The sequence below is a fragment of the Antedon bifida genome, chromosome 1 (assembly GCF_963402885.1).
Source record: "Antedon bifida chromosome 1, ecAntBifi1.1, whole genome shotgun sequence".
Lineage (NCBI taxonomy): Eukaryota > Metazoa > Echinodermata > Crinoidea > Comatulida > Antedonidae > Antedon > Antedon bifida.
In genome coordinates, this window is record NC_136226.1 from 9,728,936 (window position 1) to 9,741,732 (window position 12,797).

General features: G+C 30.0%; 1 protein-coding gene across 4 annotated transcripts in view; it reads right to left on the reverse strand.

Annotated features, from left to right (window-relative positions):
* LOC144841477 (diacylglycerol kinase beta-like) overlaps nucleotides 1-12,797 on the reverse strand; it is a 108,995-nt gene that overhangs the window by 21,776 nt on the left and 74,422 nt on the right. For 3 of the 4 annotated variants that reach the window (XM_078697835.1, XM_078697816.1, XM_078697842.1), the window contains 9 exons: nucleotides 12,587-12,661; nucleotides 11,740-11,859; nucleotides 10,906-11,023; nucleotides 9,115-9,206; nucleotides 6,819-6,854; nucleotides 4,534-4,653; nucleotides 3,712-3,810; nucleotides 2,887-2,946; nucleotides 1,429-1,539 (listed from right to left, as the gene is read on the reverse strand). In XM_078697835.1, coding sequence (XP_078553961.1) covers nucleotides 1,429-1,539; nucleotides 2,887-2,946; nucleotides 3,712-3,810; nucleotides 4,534-4,653; nucleotides 6,819-6,854; nucleotides 9,115-9,206; nucleotides 10,906-11,023; nucleotides 11,740-11,859; nucleotides 12,587-12,661 — 831 coding nt within the window. The remainder of the gene's footprint in view (nucleotides 1-1,428; nucleotides 1,540-2,886; nucleotides 2,947-3,711; nucleotides 3,811-4,533; nucleotides 4,654-6,818; nucleotides 6,855-9,114; nucleotides 9,207-10,905; nucleotides 11,024-11,739; nucleotides 11,860-12,586; nucleotides 12,662-12,797) is intronic. The other variant, XM_078697826.1, reaches the window with a different exon arrangement.

Consider the following 12,797-nt stretch of genomic DNA (forward strand, 5'->3'; position numbering starts at 1 on the left):
TTCCTATTCAGGGTATATTCTAAATAAGGGACACTATCCCATGACATAAACAAGGGACAATATATGTTTTAACACTGTGGCCAATTCCTATTCAGGGTATATTCTAAATAAGGGACAGTATTCCATGAAATAAACAAGGGACAATATATGTTTTAACACTGTGGCCAATTCCTATTCAGGGTATATTCTAAATAAGGGACACTATCCCATGACATAAACAAGGGACAATATATGTTTTAACACTGTGGCCAATTCCTATTCAGGGTATATTCTAAATAAGGGACACTATCCCATGACATAAACAAGGGACAATATATGTTTTAACACTGTGGCCAATTCCTATTCAGGGTATATTCTAAATAAGGGACACTATCCCATGAAATAAACAAGAGACAATATATGTTTTAACACTGTGGCCAATTCCTATTCAGGGGATAACCCTATCATGGAGAAAGTTGTTGCCTCAATATCCGTTGGCTACATTGTTGTCCATACTGTAAAAAACTAAATTATGGAAAACGCACAGACCAAGTAATCTATATTTTTGGAAGACAAAATTATCTTGAAAGATATTTAACCAAGAAAAATATATCTATACGTATATTGTTACTCTACTTGAAAAAACATAAATCGGATGCATATCTGAAATATTTCTTCTTTAATATTTGTAATCAAAATCCAAATTGAGACCAGTCTAGTCTTTGTATTATATAACATTTTTCAAAAATGAACTTTTCAACCTTTCCTGTATTCTAACCTTTTCAAAAACATATTTCAATATTCTTAAATTTTCTACTTTAAAATTATTGAAAATTGGTGAATAATTTATATCAGCAATGTATGCAAATATTATAATACTAATCAATTTAATAGTTAGGTTATAAGAGAAAACTGAAAACTATTTAGATACCAATATTTTCTGAGAAAAACCCATGCACACCCCAATTTTAGTCAATAATTTTTAAAAGTGTAAAAACAGAATAAATAACAAATTGAATGTAGTGACATGACTCACTGATTATGGAAAATATGGTAAAAATAATGATTGTCAGTTAATCAAATAATTAAAAAATGAATGGAGGGGGGTTTGGGGTGGCATAGTTTAATTTGGATTTAAAGTCTATCCTCATCACAATGCAACAATTAGAAAATTGTTTATTTATGTATTTAATTTATTTATTAATTTATTCTTAGTAGTGGGAATCCTTGCTGTTACATATGTGAATTAATATTAAATATTTTTTTTAATTATTTCATTTCCAAAAACACAATCAATAGGCCACCAGCTGTGGCAACAATACAAAAAAAGATTCTCAAAATGTATCATTGCTCGAAAAAAAATAAATAAATAAAATATAAAATAAATGTATTAGTTTAATTTGGGTTCTTTTCAGCCTCTGGTTACCAACCTCCTATTGGTCTACTTACCTGTAATCCTTGTCCATCTACAGACATTGAATCTGTCCGTGATACTGTACGACGAGAGGTTTCACTATCTTCGGATGCTGAACTATCTTTGTTTGTAGCCATCTTTCTTTCCTGTAAAAGAAAATTAAAATAATACTTATTTTATATAGTGGTAGTCTATGAGCGCTGCTTACCAGGGTAAACAAATAATAGCCTTCTCTCTCTCCGAAGAGAGAATCATTTACGAAAAGAAGAAATTCAATCACCCCTATAATGTATTGGAAATGTCTGAGAACCACACTTTATAGTGGGCAACCACCCACATATTTTTTATATTAAAGTGTTTTCAAAGCGGGAATTGTTAAGCATTTCATAGAAAATACATGTTAGAATTGATAATCTGAAGTAGTTTGATAACAAAAATGCATACAGCAAATTCTCTCTCAATATCATGCTTGCTGAGAAAACAAATTTTCAAAAGCACCTTAATACAATAGCTAGATTACAATGGTTCATTGTAACATATACAGTAAATAAAAACATCCTGAGAAAGCTACTAGTTTTTGAAGCAAAAATGAAATTAAATATTACTGCCAGAACAAAGTAATAATAAATGAACTAAAAAGAATGTTGTATGTATAGCCTATTAAAAGATGACCTGTCTCATAAAAATGGGTCACATGTCCAACCTGATCATATAGAAATATCTATATTAATTTAAAAGAATATTTTGTGAGGCTTGTGAAATATCTTTGAGATTACTATTTTATTCAGTTTGTTACAGCTTATTAAAAGACCGCATCAAGTTAAACAGAAACCATAATGTACCTAAGCCTTTTAATAAGTGCTTATGCAGTTAAATAGTCATACTATTAACTCTTGGTAATAATCTAAGACATCATGAAAAATAAATCACCTTTAAAATATAAAAAAAAATATAGCATTTTATTTCTACGTAATAAGACTATAGATTTTTAAGCCAGATCAGTTAAATCTGACTTGTCCATGAATGCAATACTTAAACGAGGGTCAAATATATCTGGGTACCATAAAATAGTAAGCTGGTTCATTTAGTTCATTTAAAAATAATTCAATAGTCTTAGAATAATTCACAAAATGACAGCTTTAAAGTTCACAGTATTTGGTTGAATGGTGTATGCAGAGAGCTATCTTATTTTTATACCTCCCTGGTGTATGATGGCGTAGAGCAATTTACTTTTAAGGATAAACTATGAACAATTTTTCTTTTACTTGTTAATTTAATATTAATTAAATGCTTTTGGTGACAATACATCTTTAAATTATACTATAACCCATGATAAATAGGCAGAACAGAAACCATCCTTATATTTCTAAATAGTGGACTGAGAATTCCATTACAGTACTAAATTTATTTTTAAACTATTCTTGAATATTATTTATAGTTAAATATTTAATTGTTGCTATTTTTAAAAAAATGTGTAAATCTAAAAAAATTACCTCTATACAACTTGTTTGTTTGTTTAGGCCACCACTTTTTTTCAGTGAATTAACACGTCCCTGTGGAAATAGACAGATAAGATAAAATAAGATAATAAGGTTTATAAAGCGCACATATCCACAAAGTGCTCAAGGCGCTAGACCATTATTTCATGTCATTTATTATTGTTATTCAAGTCAAACATATAACATGGTTTGAAATTAGTTAGTCAACAGTATAAATTACAAATCTTAAAAATATAATGATGAAGCTACTGATTTTTAAGGATGTGCTCAATATCCAGTTCTGAGGGCAATTAGCTCACGTTGTATAATAAAAAGCCAAGTCTACACTATCAAAACTAGTTTGACAAAAAAAGTGTGATGTGTCCAAATATGGTAGTGATATGCCCATATATGGTATTGATATGACATCATCATGTCCATATATGGGCACATCACATTTTTTTTTCAAATAAAATTTGATAGTGTAATAAAAAATAATGTGATAATAATGATATCATATATGCTGCCCTCTATATGTTTTCAATAATTATATTAACTGCTAAAAATATATTATAGTCAACTCTCCGAATTCTGAAGTCAGTGAAGACAGGAAACTGTCCTCTTCCAAAATTATTAAAAATAAAAACTGCATTAAAAAATCCCTACGTCACAGGACTGTAACCACCACTTTTTCACAGAGGCCTTTGACAACCCAGTGGCTTGAACAGAGATTGTTCCCTTTCTTGCGAAAACTGGCTACATCACTGCGTCAAAATAATTATAAATAGCTAAGGTTTAATAGTCAGATGCTGTAATTTAAATAAAGGTGACCATGCTTACTAGTACTGCTGGGCAGATAGCTGTAGGTGGTAAAATATGATCTTTGAATTCACCCATATTGCATTCTGTTTTCACATGAGATTTACACTTATCGTGTAGCTGAAAGTAAACAAATTCAACAACAATTAGATAGGCAGTAAAGTGCAAGTACATGATATAGGACTATTGTTGCAAGGGGTGTAGCAACAAATGTCTATAAGGGGTGGGGTTTTAAGGATGTGGGTGTGGTTTAAAAAAAAAAAGTACATACAGTGCTTTTAGGAATCAAGATGGTTTTAAGTTGTTTACTGTGTCACTTCCCTATGAAATTAATTTGTGGAATACCTCCAGATTAGGTGGAAATTTACCCATCCATGAAATGATACCTATTAAAGGGACACTTTCTCATGAAATAAACGGGAGAAAGCATACCGATTATAGGGACACATTACCATCAAATGAACGGTAGAAAACATACCTATTAAAGAAACACTTCCCCATGAAATGAATTTCGTGCAATCACCACTATTAAGGGGACATTTACCCATGAAATGAACGGGAGAAAAAAGCATACATATTAAAGAACAATTTTCCATGAAATAAACAGGATAAAGCATCCTGATTAAGGGGACACTTCCCCATGAAATGAATTTGGGGCAATCACTCCTATTAAAGGGACACTTATCCATGAAATGAATTTCGTGCAATCACCTCTATTAAAGGGACACTTCCTCATGAAGAAAGTACACCTATTAAGAGGACACTTTCCCATTAAATGAATTAAGGCCAACCCCTATTCAGGAGACACTCTTATTAACACTGAAGGTGTCCACTCCTACTTACCCTGATCTTGCACCATCTACAATGTACTCCAGTAATGCCATTGTAACTCTTGATTGACTTTTTACAGCGGCTGCATTTACCTGGGCAATTTCCTTCCACCCAATGATGGGTCATTACCTCCTGATAAAATAAAATGCATTATAAATTATTATATTAATTAAAACTTTAAATAATTATTCATATGATTCATGTAACCAATTATATCACCGACAAGTATGTTATGTTATGTTCTAAATAATATTCAAATAAAATAAAACAATGTTGATATCAGGATGAAAATTAAAATTATTAATTCTGTTGACGCATTCCTCGCTTCCTTGAGCACAAATCTAACCCTATTGCAAGCTCTAGAGATATGATCTGGAAGTTGTATGATCTGGAAGTTGTAGGCTTGAGTCTCATACAAACTTATTAAGTACAATTGCTATTACTATATACACTTAAGTTGCAGATGTATAACTAATTTATTCTTCAACAATTTATGAAGAAAAAAATATTTCTAAAAATAATAAAATCACTATTATGGTTTTTAAAGATAGACAAAATTTCAGGCATTCCAATTTTGTAAAAGTTAAAACTTAAAATTGATAAGGGAAAAACAATAAAACTTTAATCATAATGGATCATGCAACTCAGTCATACACTGCAACTATCCAGATATAAAAACATGCTAAAATATGGCACAATAAACCCCATTAAACTGTACTTAATGATATACAAGCCAGCAAGTTGTGAATCAAGATTATGATAATTAGGGGCAGATCCAGGGGGTGCTCAAAATAATGGATATTTTTTTCTTCAGGAAAATAATATCATAACAAATAATTATAGTTCAATTTAAAAACAATGGCTTGTCCATCTATATTATTGTTTCATAGTTTTACAAAAACATTGTTACTATAGTATAATATTTCATTATTAATTTATTAAAGGATTAAATACAGTTTATCTGTATCTGTTTTAAATTCCAGAATAACATTGGATCAATGCTAAAATGATCAGCAAGACACCTACTGTATCAATAAATTACCTTTTTACACATAATAATTAATCATAAAATGGTATGTATACACATTTAGAAATAAAAGCACCAGAACTAAATGCTTTATTTTTAAATGTAGGAAAAATCAAACAAACAACCAAGGGTTTACAACATTGCGAATGTCTACTAAGGCGTGGTTCCCACTAGTGATGCAACGCAATGACGTACACGCAACGCAAGCGAGTTGACCAATAAAATGAATAATCCATCGTTTGTGATTGGTCAAATCACTTACGTTGCGTTTTGTCTTTGCGTTGCGTCGCTAGTGGGAACCAAGCTTTGATGTGATTAACTGAGCATGCCACACCCCAGTGTATAATTTAGAAAAGGAGGGAAAGAAAGTAAGATAAAAAAAGATGAAATACAGAATTTAAATGTAGGAGAAAAGAAAAAGAAAGAGGAAAAGAAGTATGTGGAGAAGAAAATAACTTGTTTTTAGTTGATACAACTGGGAAAGAAGATACTTTGCTTTAAATCTTAGCAAATGTCAAGTTTTATTGACATGGCACAATTGTCTAAAAGGCAGAAATGTGCAAGAAGAAAAGTAGGTCCCTGGATAATAATCAAATAGACCACATAGGTCCCTGGATATTAATAGAAAAGAACCATGAATGTGTTTACAGTATTCCAGTTTAACCAATACTCCTCCTATAACATGAAACACCAACTCTATTTAAGTTGACACCATTCCCCACAGAGCATGTGCAAACAAAGCCATGGAACCTTAATGACCTGAAACCTGTTGCCCAGATGGTTCACCTACGTTAATTATATTACACCATATTTGCATTATGAATGTTTCTTTTGTTTACGAGTGTATTAATCAAATGTGTTTGTGAAATTCAATATCTGTTTCCAATATTAATTACCATTTCTAATTAATAGTGCAGATATATAAAATATTTGTCATTTTGGTTATTATTCTACCACCAAAAGGTTAACAAACTAATGCATACTACAAAAATACTGTCACAACAAAATATAGACTATATAAATAAATAATAAGTAAGAAAGAATAAAGTACACCAATTAAAATCACAAGTAAAATATTCTAAATTAACTGTAAAAGATTTTCTTTTAAATAACATGACGCATGCAATGATGAACATAAATCTAACATAAAGATGACAATTAAAATGATAAATACTATGTCAATTTACACAATTGGAAAAATATATATATATAGTTAGAAAAACACAAGTGTCTAATATTTAACAGTAACGGCCAGAAGAATAACACCTACCGAAGTTTCCTGGCCACTGAGGCTGTTGGATGACTGCTAAGGGTACAAGTAACAATAGAGTAAAGTACACATTACCATCATAGAATTGTATATAACGTACTAGAGTCAAAATCTGTATTAATGCTGGTATAAGCCCACCCCGGGGTAAAATCCCTTTGCAAGATTGGTATATTTTCTGAAGAACTATACTCGTAGTCAGATCTTACATTTAGTATTTTTTGTATTGTATTATAAATCCAATTCATAATAAATTAGATTGTTTCATATTAAAAAAACTATGGTATACATGTGTCTACAGTTTGTAGATATTATATTATTTCTCTAGAGCCCTTTGAATGGATTACTTTAATGTTATTAGTAACACCATTTGTATTGATTATGAGGTATTTGGAAGGGGAAATCCCTAGGACAACGAGAATAAAGAAAAGGTTGCTTTTAATGGGTTTTTGGAATAACAAGGGCAGTCAGAAATAAGGATGTTTTTTAATTGAAATTAATCAACAGAACTTTACAAACATAAGAATTAAGGTTCAAAAGTTCTTTCCTACTACAATCGAAAATAGTATTATGACAATTTTTCCGGAAACCCAGCCATTTTAAATTTTGGGTGATTGGGAGAGTGTCTAGTGTTTTTAATACAACTCTATGGCAGCAACATAGAAACATTTGCAACAGAGAAATATTTACAATTGAAGGATAAACAAACAATTTAAAAAATCAGTACAGCATATTAAGAATAATTTAAAAGCAAATATTATTATTTTAAAAAAGAATTGAATTTAATAACCTATTTGTATGTAGAGTTATCAATGAGTGAATTACTGAATAATATCGTCAATAAATACATGAAATGTATGAAATATAAATGATAAATACATGTGTAGAATAAATAAATATATGTGAAGGTGACAAGTATGTATGTATGTTAAGTACCACACACTGTTAAAATAAGTATGTACTTTTGAGTCGATGTGTATAATGTTGATATAATGCCCAAGATTAAAATAAAGGTGAAAGTGATGGTATAAATAAATATTAAAATAAATATCTTGACATTCATGTGCCAAAAGAACGGTCATACTTGTTAGCTATTTTCACGAAATTCTAAAATAACTGTAACTAGTATAATCCTTATAAAAAAATCACAAATAAGTGCAAATTAATTTAAATAATTTAAATGTCTAATTCAAATGTTGCTAAAATATAAAAATAAACTAAACAGTTTATTTTGGATTTGAATAAAATGTATACTTTTAATAAAATAAAACACACCTACATTAATAGAGGGCCCACTACATAATGTTAAATATGCCAGTATGCATTGGAGGACATATTATCATTAAATTAGCATCTTCACCCCAAAATTTGAACAAATTTTGATGAAAAATTGGTCAATTCACTATGTTTAAACTGTACAATTTTTTATATTTAATTTCTATGAAACTTTTAACAAAGCGTCTTATCTCGTCTCAAAAACTAAGTCATCAAAAGAGCTTAATCATTAGCAGAAAAGAGGTAATTATTTCACAAAATTAAAATTAGTACTTAAATATATATATTATTAATATTAATATGATCAATAATACAGGTATAATTTGTAATATATTACACTGATGAAGGGCTAGTGTTGCCTGAAAGCTCTGCTAATTTTTCTGGCTGTTTTACTTTATCGTTTTGATTTGGTTAGTTGCTTTTTTTTTGTATCCCCATTGAGATCCAGCCACTGATATGGCAATTAATATGAACAATCATGCAGGTATAATTTGTAATATATTATATTGCCCGAAAGCTCTGCTAATTTTTATGGCTGTTTTACTTTATCGTTTTGATTTAGTTTTTTGTATCTCCATTGAGATCCAGTCACTGATACCCACAGCATTGTCATTTTTTCAGTAATTTACCTTTGGATTAATATATTAATTACAGTTATACATTGTCAGTATGGAAAGGTGGACATTTGTTGTAGGTACCTGCTGTGTGAGCGGAGGACACAAAAGGTAACAGATGATTGTATGTTATAATGTCCATGCTGCTGTACAAATGAATTTAATTAAATTTGATAAATACAACTTAATGTACATTATACTGTATGTGAATATGTAAAAAAATATACATATGTTGTTAATTAGATAGAACAGAAATTTTGCAGACATTGATTCTTTGAAAAACATTAAAATTTTGAAAAAAAATTACAATTAAGAAACTGTAGTGAATTAAGTGTGAAAGCATGTATTAATAGCTTTTGTTAAATACATTTATATGCATAATATAACTCTGTTTTAATACGCTAACTTACAACTGCTCCTGCCTTCTTGGACTTCATGTACGTGTTGATACACGTTGCTGGCGCGTGCTTTACGCATCGTTCATGCACGGTGTATTTACAAACTGAAAAATTAAAAAAAATCATGAATATTCAAATAATTTAATACAATTTGCTATAGTTTCAATTTCAAATTTCCACAAAAATACATAACAACATTGTGTGTAATATTATAAAATATGATAATACTGTATAAAGCAAAAGAGGATGCAGACACAAACTAAAAGTTCAATCTTTTGTTTGGAGGAGGATGAGAGTCATGTAAAGTCAGAATTTAAAATGACACTAACAGAGGAAACCACACCACAAGAAAGCTAAAAACGGAAAAAAATGTATTCTTTACTCCTGCCAATATTGAGCTGACATTTTAAATGTCAATGACCTTATCTGGAACCCGAACATTTCATTATTTTAATTAATTAATCAGAGAGCACTCTATATTATTGACAGTGTGATTACATATAACTGAATGTACTAATGCAAATATTTGATTAGCCATTTAAGTTGTTTCATTTTAATGTTATATTAACATTCTGACTGGTTAATAGGTCAAACCTGATTAAGAACATTCATGTGACACATACTACATCAGAAATAATGTCCTTTTTAAAAAAATAAATAATTTTAAAGACTCAAATTACTGTATAGGATGGCTATTTGGTATTGATAACAATCTTGGGACTGTAACAGGATTCGAACCAAGTATCCTTGAATTAACATTACAAACGTTTTATTATTGTATTTATCAATTTTTATTTATTTGTTTTCTGTATTTATTTTATTACAGTATACGTACAATAAAAAAACAGTGACAAATACTAAGTACAGTTAGTAATATTGAAGCTATTGTATAGTGTTTTTGATAGAAATTAATTAAATTTATTTATAGGAATCACAATTGACAACTAATAGTGTTGTAATGCGAGCTTTATATTTAGATGTTTGATTTTTGTCATCGCCCTTTTCAAAATATTTTGATATAGACGAACTGAATAAACACATTGTTTCTTTTATATCCCACGCAATGTAATGCATTTATATCATGAATCTCCAGATGTTAGTAGAAGACACTGTTACCATATGGTTCTAATTAATGTTAATTGACTTAGCAAAGAAATCAGCATCTTTAGCAAAAGACATTAATTTGATGACGTTAATCGGCTTGTCCAGCTAAGGTCATGTAGTGAATAGTCATTATCTAATCATTTTTAAAGTGATTGTGTTTACATAATGCATCATGAGTTATGAAAGTAGGGTTTTAAACATAACCTTTTCAAATAAGATAATAAAAAAATGATTATCATCATTTTTATCTATGAAGAGTGATAATTATTTGTTTGCTCACATGACAGTGAACAAAAATAGATTTAGTGCAGTGCAGTGTGGTGATGTGGAAAATATGAGATGATAAGAAAAAATGGTGACATCTTTAAAGGTAAGATGAAATATTACTACCTTTCTTTTCTAGGGAAAAGGAGCTTACGCTTTGCGAGGACCAGCCTAGGTCAGGTCAATCGATGTGTCCTAGAAACCATCAAACCTGTGTCGAGGTGATGAACGAGGACACACACCCACATGGGACAGCCTTATTCAGAGGACCCACCTATTAAGGGGACACTTTTCTGTGAAACAAACACTACATCCAACAGCAATTCGTTGTACACTGCTATGTTGGGTCCGAATGTATCCCCTTAATAGGGATTCTACTGAATTAATAGGTTTTCTTTATTAAAGCAACTAATTTAAACTATTATGATAACTCACAGGTACAACTGAGGCCTTGTTTGCCTAGACCAACCAACAAGTTTAAACAGTAATTACAGTAGGCTGGCTTGCTAAAATGTTTCAACTTCCAAATGTGATTGCCATCATCTTTCACATTCTAGAAATAGAGAAATTGGAGAAAAAACAAACAAGAAATTATAAGGCTGATATTTGCATAACCAAGTAAAATGAAAACACACTTATGTAACAAAAAACTGTGGTAAATGGATTGGACAACTATGAAACATGAGTTGAAATAATTTGTATGCACATTAGCCTAAATCAAATAATATAAATTATTGTATATGACGTGTGGTAAAGTAAATAAAACATCTTTAGATAAGTTTAGAAATCAATTTTGCCAAATCTTAGATGCTTGTGTGACTGCTATAGTAACTAAAATATATTTCCAAAACATGTTTCATGTGCTTTTTTATTATCTATGTTTACAGTATATTAAAAATGAATAATTTCTGCCATTAATTAACTACTCTTAAAATAGTTTTTTTAAAAACAAATTTTACTGTTCAGACATTGTAATCTTTTAAGCTGTTGTTGGAGTCCAATGGAATTTGAAGGCTTGTCAGTGAATGCATAGGCATGTCTTTTCAAATACAGCATTACTATTAACAACCTCAACAATAGGCATGAAAACAATATTTGTATGTAAAACATTACTCTATAGTCAGGTATTAGGAAGCTTTTGATACTATCATAGTATCATATTGAGGTATTATTTGCATATTTTGCGTTTTCTTTTCAATTTCTATCAAGTTTTTAGTATAATTTACAAATCCAAAGCTCCCTATTGTAAAGTATGGCACCAAAACTTACTGTATCTAAGCCAAGTAAAACCAATAAAGGTATTGTAGATGTACCCCCTCGAATCCATTCTTCTAGTGATACATACCCGTCTGAATCAAAATCAATTTCAATCATCATATCCTGTAAAATCTGTAACAAAAAATGTCGTGTGTGTGAAACATCATTAAACTGAATGAAACTAAGGTAGACTAGAAATATCTATATATTAACCTTTGGTATTATTCAATGGTTCTAGTTATGTGTTTTGAAATAGTGATCTAAATATCAAAGAAGAAATTCAAATGTCATAATTGTTATATATTTGTATTGGAAAGTTGTTGGTACAGTATGACAATGTGGGGGTGGTTACTGTGGTATATATAGTGTAGTATAGGCTGTCTGTTCTAGTTGCCATCTCTAGATAATTATTATCTCTGAGTATGGCTATTATTTAGGTGTGGTCACTCCTTGTAGCACAAGTGGGCGTAACACATTTTTTTATTATGCTTTGAGTATTACTGATCATGAGATAAATAACTCATTTATTCCTACTGCAGTTTGAGCCTACAATAATAATGCTGTGCAATATGAACCTGATTTTAATTATTGTGTGCTATTTGTTCCTTTCTGTGTTTTTAAAACATATTTTAGATTTTTATTATGATTGTTGTGCTTGCCTTTTTGTGTACTTTTTAAAAGATTTTTATGAATCTTTGTATACCACAACCACATGAATTTCCCCAGAGTTTAGGATAATAAAGTTTTATTGAATTGAATGCTACAGTTTTTGGTTTTCCTTAAGTCACTATTATCTTATTAACATGGCTATATTTTAAATGTGTTCGTATTTTGGGTGTGGCTATTGCTCTTATCATACCGGTCTCAGTTCAGTAACGTCCCATCCTAAGTATTCTGCAACATGCATCATTTGATTTACAATACAATCCAGTTCCTGATGAAGAAACAAAAAAATGGGTCATTTTATAAGCAAAATATTCATTGTGCTATGAGAAGAGATGTCCATTAACTGAGTAATGACTTAAAGATGATAAAAAGTGTACAATTCTGAGAATGAAAAGTAAAGTGTC